General features: G+C 41.0%; 1 protein-coding gene across 7 annotated transcripts; it reads left to right on the top strand.

Annotated features, from left to right (window-relative positions):
* The first annotated feature begins 1,186 nt into the window (after positions 1–1,186).
* Positions 1,187–6,041, top strand: LOC127316693 (uncharacterized). 7 transcript variants are annotated; one of them, XM_071823592.1, is made up of 8 exons: positions 1,187–1,636; positions 1,743–1,850; positions 1,936–2,243; positions 2,525–2,589; positions 3,084–3,265; positions 3,362–3,427; positions 3,536–3,635; positions 5,293–6,041. In XM_071823592.1, the coding sequence occupies exons 1-3, from the start codon at positions 1,542–1,544 to the stop codon at positions 2,042–2,044; spliced, it is 312 nt and encodes a 103-aa protein (XP_071679693.1). In that variant the 5' UTR covers positions 1,187–1,541; the 3' UTR covers positions 2,045–2,243; positions 2,525–2,589; positions 3,084–3,265; positions 3,362–3,427; positions 3,536–3,635; positions 5,293–6,041. The 7 variants fall into 7 exon arrangements, with proteins under 7 accessions (XP_071679693.1, XP_071679691.1, XP_071679696.1 ...); XM_071823590.1 differs by having other exon boundaries at positions 3,524–3,635; XM_071823595.1 differs by having other exon boundaries at positions 3,346–3,427.
* The last annotated feature ends 739 nt before the right edge of the window (positions 6,042–6,780 follow it).

Below are 6,780 nucleotides of genomic sequence, written 5' to 3'. Positions count from 1 at the left end.
TCAAATATATATTAAAATATATGCATGAATGCATGGTAGGCATTTCATGCACACTAATTATATATATATTATGAGGCAACTTAATCAAATGTGTTTTCATTCGGCAGAACTTGTCAAAATTCAAGTTAATAAATGTATCATCGATAATTATATAATTAATTAATGAATCTCAGGGAGATGTTATTCAACATGATCGATATAGGCCATGTATATATATTAATTGGTGTTAATCTACGGTTTGCTAGCTAGCTGCTATATATAGAGCATGTTTTTATTAGATCGGATTATATATACCTAGTATAGTTTAGGGTTATGTGTTTTAATTAAGTAGGGTTTGATAAGCTAGGGTTAGTTATATATATATGGTTTAGGGTTAATGCATGGCACATTTAATTTAATTAGAGGACCGCGAGGCACCCCTGGACTGCTTGATGCACAATTAAGTGTTGTTGGCCTATATATAGGGTTTAATTAGGGTTTAGGGTTAGCTAGGGTTTAGGGTTAGGGTTTAGGATTTAGGGCGTTTAGGGTTTAAGGTTTAGGTATTAGGGATTAGGGATTAGGGATTAGGGGTTTTAGGGTTTAAGGTTTAGGAATCGTCGATCGAGTGCGCACACACATTATTAGAGGCACCCGCGCGCCTTTGCGCATAAAGTGCATGCGTATATATGTGTGTTTTTTTGGCCACCAACGATACATAGATCAAGAGAGAGAGAGAGATTGAAATCCCCAAGAATATGTTCAAATATATATTAAAATATATGCATGAATGCATGGTAGGCCATGCATACACACTAATTATATATATAACTACTATATTATAGGGGAACCAACATCTTTTTTGTCATAATTTTGAGGTCTATTTCTGAATTACTGTGTTGTTGACACGTATGTGTTTGGTAGTTGCATTCCCGCAGTTATAATCCTATGTGCATATTTGGTGCTCCCTAGAATTTTTACTTAAGCTGAAGAACAGCTATGCAGTTTCTATGCAGTTTTTTTTTGGGTTCCTTCGGCGTGGCTGTAGCATTGTTACATGGTCAAAGCGGTGCGCCCAGCCGCTTAATGCTTCGTTGGTCCCGAGCCAACCAATGCTCCCACCTCTCCCATCTCTCCCCTCCCTGGCCACTTCCGAGCCGCCGCCTCCTACTCCTCTTTCAATTCCCCGCCACTACGCTGCTCGGTCGGTGCCCTACGCGTGCCTGCCAAGCACTAGGCCCGCCCTAGGCTTGGTCGTCGGTAGGGAGCTGGGTGGCGGCGCCGTCGTTGGCATGGAGGCGGGACAGTGAGCAGGGGGCAAAGAGGAGGTGACGACCATGTCCACCACGGGTCTGGAGGTCACCAGCGGATAACAGAGCGACCGCTCGCGCCGTTCCTTCTCCGTCGACCTTCAGCGCTGCGTGGTTCCTCCGCAGCCGCCGCGCCGCCCGGAACTCCCAACACCGCCTGACTTGGCCAGGGGACGAGCTGTTTGCGGTGATGGGTGGCTGGATCTCCCAGCGCCGCCACGGCTCCTGCTGGAGGGCAAGCCTTTTGCGGTGATGGGCTTCAGCGATCAGCGGTTCCATGGATCTAACAGTTGCCTCACCATCGCCTCCAATATACAAGGGGTCGTCACAATCTCCACTGCCAAAAGGTGCAATGATTGTTTTGTTGCTCTATTAGGATTCGGTGTGGGGATTTTTTTCTTACAACTTCCGTGTGGGGATTAGTTAATCAGCTCCTGGTGACTTGCGTTGCAGAGAGACGAGGAGATCCCGCGGTGACCATCTGGCCATGGAGCGGGTGGTGCTGGGGCGCTGGGGTGGTCCCTTCCTCCATGATTCTGCTATGATTCCACTATTCTGGAGGTCCATGATTCTGTCCCTGTGCCAATAAATTTTAGCCCCCGCCGCCTGATGGTGCGCTCAAGTCAAACGCCCCACTCCACTGCAGCCTGCAGGTGCGACGGATGGCAGCGGCAAGGAGTCCTGCAGCCGGTTTCATCGAGGACCTCCGGTTCACGTTCAAGGACGACGCTGCATACCATCTCCACGTGCCTTAGGCAAGTCACCGCCCAGGATCTTGACAGCGGGGCACACAGGTTACTCCTAGGTTCAGGGTGCTGCGTCAGAGACCATCTCCCAATGCCTCAGGAAGAGCGCGGCCACGGGCCATCCGCCGCTGCTCCTCACCCTCGAAAATCATGACATCCTTCCTGCTCGATCTAACCTCGAGCAGCTCCGTTCGACATCGACCTCATGGTATGGCGATCATCTTTTTAAGCTCTTGATTTAGGTTCGGGTTGTTTTAGTTATGATCTCAAAGATAGATTCGGGGTTCATGTGGAACTGCAAAATCCTTGTGGGATCTGTGGTTTGTGGTATTTATTGGGTGCAAAAATACATGTGCTGATTTGGTGGTCTGAAGTGACCTCCACAAGTAATCGTGTATGATTCAGTTTACTCAACAGTCAGCACATACCCAATTAATGCAAATTTTGAGTACCTCTATGCAATGGTTTAAATTACTTTGTATATTTCAGGCTGACCATGCATTTCTTTGCTTCCATAGAATCCACTTTTCCTGCCACGTCTCAGTTGCCACAAGGTAAATTCTGTTATTTTTTTTTCATTCCAGTTGGTTAATGTTCCTGCCCTTTACAGTGGCACATCTAATTGGGCCAGATTATTAGTTTACTTTGATAAATCGAATTGACTTCTTACCCTATTATTGATGTCAAGATATATTTCAATTTATGTTTTCCATGGATCAAATTTTGTTATTTCTATGTTCTGCTAGCTATAGGAGATCGGCTAATCTTCGCTATTTTTTTGCGACGAATGATGTTCTGGGTTATATCAATATACAACTTCTCTTGCAAATGCAATGTATAACATCTCATTAGAAACTAATTAAGATGCCACTCCCCTGCCTCATGGTTAGCCAACAACATTTTTTTGGGCCATGTAGGATGATTGAGATTTTGAACTTCACTGAACTTCAAAAGCATGATTTTTTTTTACCTGTCTTTCCTACATGACTCACATCTCAGTACTTTTACTTTTTTAAGTGTAGGTGCTTTTCTGTTTGTTTCTAAATAGGCGGTTTCTGCTGCATCTTACATGTCAAGTTTAGCAATCATCGAGCATGGGCAAGCGGTAGTCACTGAGGCGCCGTTGCTGCTCGAGATCTGGTTCGTCTTTGACGCTGCACGCCGGGAGATCATGCATGTTGGATCTATATGCCACCCCAATCACCTGATATGCTGTTTCCACCGCCAGAGGTGAGGCAAAATCCTCCTATTATCATCTCTATATTGGCTGCGATTTCTGTGATTGGCATGCAGGGTTATGATTGAAATAGTAGTGTTTGAGTGCAGTCAGTGCTTCAGGCTCCAATGTAGATGCCACCCCAATCACCTGATATGATGTTTCCACCGCCAGAGGTGAGGCAAAATCCTCCTATTATCATCTCTAAATTGGCTGCGATTTCTGTGATTGGCATGCAGGGTTATGATTGAAATAGTAGTGTTTGAGTGCAGTCAGTGTTTCAGGCTCCAATGTAGACACTCTTTCCTGTGATGGATGCACGGATGTACTGAGCGTGAGTTGAACTGCCCAACTTGACAGAAATCCAGTTTTAGTAGTAACAAGGTTTGTCAATTTTTCATATGCCACTATTTCTAACACATCAATAGTTACCTAGAGGACACATTTTCTCAAATGCAAGAAAGCTCTATGATAATCGCATCAATAGCATGATTTCAATCCAATATCGATGTGCAAACAGGGAATGATACATACTAACTTGCTAGATGATTTTTTTTTATCCTGAATTGGGTTTGTCCAATTTTCTTGTCAGACTTGCATTTGCGAACAAACTTTATTTGACTTTTTCATCATATTTTACTGAACGGTTGTTTATCTAATTCAAAACACTTTCTATTATTGCTTGCTCTCAACACTCTTTAGGTGCCATGTCACATTCTAGGGCTGCGTACAATGATGTCATAATTAATTTTACTGACAGTTAATTTATCTCCTTACTGTACATGTGCAAAGATGCTTAGCATGTTCACCACACATGATCTTCTTCAATTGATGAGTTGCCAAACCTGAGTCAGGGATCATTGTAAAAAATTACTTCTAGGTGTATTAGCATGAAATCATCTGTATTAACTTTGCCCTGCTTTCTCTAAAATAGTCTGTTGGTTTTAGCACCACATAACTTCACATGTTAAAACATAGATAGGTGGTGTATTAGCATGAAATCATCTGTATTAACTTTGCCCTGCTTTCTCTAAAATAGTCTGTTGGTTTTAGCACCACATAACTTCACATGTTAAAACATAGATAGGTACGCGACCATTGCTTTGCTTAATTGAGGCAATTGGCCATTTTGCCTACTTACCTATTTGAGTATTTTATCTTATTGTCTAAATTGCTTCAGTATGTCAGTGTTTTCTTTCAAATGTCTTTTAATTTTCAACACCTTCTTTGTCAAATTATTAATTATAAAAATAAGTATATAATATCTGCTATATTTGGATGGTTTGTTCTTTACAGAAAGAAGTAGGTGCGTATTTTGGATCTAGGTTCAACCACTCAATCCATGTTCTCCTGTAGAAAAAAACTCAATATTCTTTTTGATTGATTTCATTAAAAAAAAATCTATGATACGAAGGTATATACATATGTATAATTTTTAGTGGTTTGCAACCTTTACGTCAGCTGTTTCCGTGTAGCACTAGATAACTCACAATTTGATCATACATCTCTCTCACAACTACATAGCCTATGAGCACGGATCAAAAAATACAAATAGAAATAAATTGGATATCATTTCGAAAATTTCTGTGGAAGTGACCTATCAGTGCTATACACCTGCAGCTGGTCATGGGCAAGTAATATGACCACTCAGTAATTGCTTAATAAAAAACTAATTTCGGAGAAAAAGGGAAATTGCTTTTTCAAGACCTGAAGCATGCATGTTTTACATTTGATAGTCTTTTTCTATGGGCGCAATTAATTCATCAAATTTGGACTATCTACGCATTTAATTCTATTTTGTAGCCGTGCTGATGGGCATGCTTAATACTGTACATGATAGGTGCATGCAAAGATCGAACAAATAAAGATTTTTCTATATGTGGACCTGAGCACATAATACTGTACATAATATGTTGCATGCAAAGATCGAACAAAAAACTGGCCACGTTTCACCATCGTTTCAAACACAACCACCGACCCTTATGTTACACTCAAGATTCCAAAAGCATTCTGTCAGTACATCACCGGTAATTTTCCACAGAAAATCATGCTCGGCAACCCCGTTGGAGACACATGCAGTGTTCGACTGATGGAATGGAGGAACAACATCTTCATTGAGCACGAATGGGATGCATTCACGGAGGACAACGACATTGTGAAAGGTGATACTCTGTTCTTTAGTTACACCTGATGTGGACAGCGAGATAGTTACCTATATGCATCAGGTGTAAGGTCTAGCCACATGTTCACCTAAATGTTCAATTAGTTGGTCCTTTTGACGCTGCCATTGAACTAATAGCTAATTGTGTTTTTTCTTTTCTAAGAGCCATATGTATGCCCTTTCAAATGACTTGGAAATATTGCCAGTTCACAACAGGATGATGTTAGCCTGTAAGAAAATTAGGTGGTGATTTACCTCTCCCTCACTCTCACTTGCACTGATTCTTATATATCCCGTATAGATAGGCTCCTTTAGCGCTGTTAGGTGCTTCACGGTAGCATATACTTGGCACCACTAAGCACTTGATTAATTTGTTCAATGCAACCTGCCATTTTGTTTGAGATCTGTCTTTTCAATTATAGCATGCAAAAATTACCCATACGACATACACCTACAATTAAAGAAATGCTCTTATAATCAGCTTCCAAGTTATTGGAATTTATTTTTTGACGATTCCATCAAGTTAAATACCCTGTACATTTCAGCTGCTAAAACTTACCATTAATTGTTTTATTCTGCTCTTAGATTAGATGTGGGTGCCATTTTAGACCTTGATATATTTCAGGACATCAGCGGGACATCAGCGACAGGGAAGAGAATGCAAGGACGCCTTTGGCGATCAGGTGAAGCTATAGTTGTCACACAAGGGGAGAAAGTTTTTGGAAGAAACCATATCCACGCTGAATAAAAATTGCACTCTATATGTGATAGTATAGATCTTGAATTTTGCTCAGCAACTCCCATCTTCCCTTTGTCACTGAAAGGGGAAAACATGGCAGAGCAGAGATTTTGTTGCTTACAAATAAGGTTGGAACACAACCTCTACTTTATTTTTTAAAATTATTTGTAGTTTTTGGTGGCTCGCCAGAAAATGTAAACATTATTTGTTATTCAATTCATGTTTACAAGAAAGGCACGGCGTGCCGCCGCGCCAGATATTGCTAGTATATATTATGAGGCAACTTAATCAAATGTACTCCCTCCGTTTCTTTTTAATTGACTCGGATTTAGTACATGTTTGTACTAAATCCGAGTCAATTAAAAAAGAACGGAGGGAGTACATGTTTTCATTCGAGAACTTGTCAAAATTCAAGTTAATTAATTTACCACTGCTAATTAGTTAGGGTTTAGGGTTAGGGTTAGGGTTTAGGGTTTAGGGTTTAGGGTTAGGGTTATTAGGGTTTAGGGTTTTATTAGGGTTCAATTTTAACTTGTTGTGAATTCAAATACAACTTTTTTATTTGTGTGCTACAATTAATCAAAACTAGATCAATCGAGTGCGCACACACATGAATTATTAGAGGCACC

The sequence above is a fragment of the Lolium perenne genome, chromosome 7 (genome assembly GCF_019359855.2).
Source record: "Lolium perenne isolate Kyuss_39 chromosome 7, Kyuss_2.0, whole genome shotgun sequence".
Classification (NCBI taxonomy): domain Eukaryota; kingdom Viridiplantae; phylum Streptophyta; class Magnoliopsida; order Poales; family Poaceae; genus Lolium; species Lolium perenne.
Note: the sequence above shows the minus strand (reverse complement) of the source record. Positions and strands in the feature narration are given on the sequence as shown.

What these genes read in the sequence shown, in the direction of transcription:
- LOC127316693 (XM_071823596.1), top strand. Translation starts at nt 1,542, where the DNA reads ATGGGCTTCAGCGATCAGCGGTTCCATGGATCTAACAGTTGCCTCACC. An exon ending in ACAATCTCCACTGCCAAAAG is followed by an intron (nt 1,637 to 1,742) that starts GTGCAATGATTG and finishes CTTGCGTTGCAG; the next exon opens with AGAGACGAGGAGATCCCGCG. An exon ending in ATGATTCCACTATTCTGGAG is followed by an intron (nt 1,851 to 1,935) that starts GTCCATGATTCT and finishes ACTCCACTGCAG; the next exon opens with CCTGCAGGTGCGACGGATGG.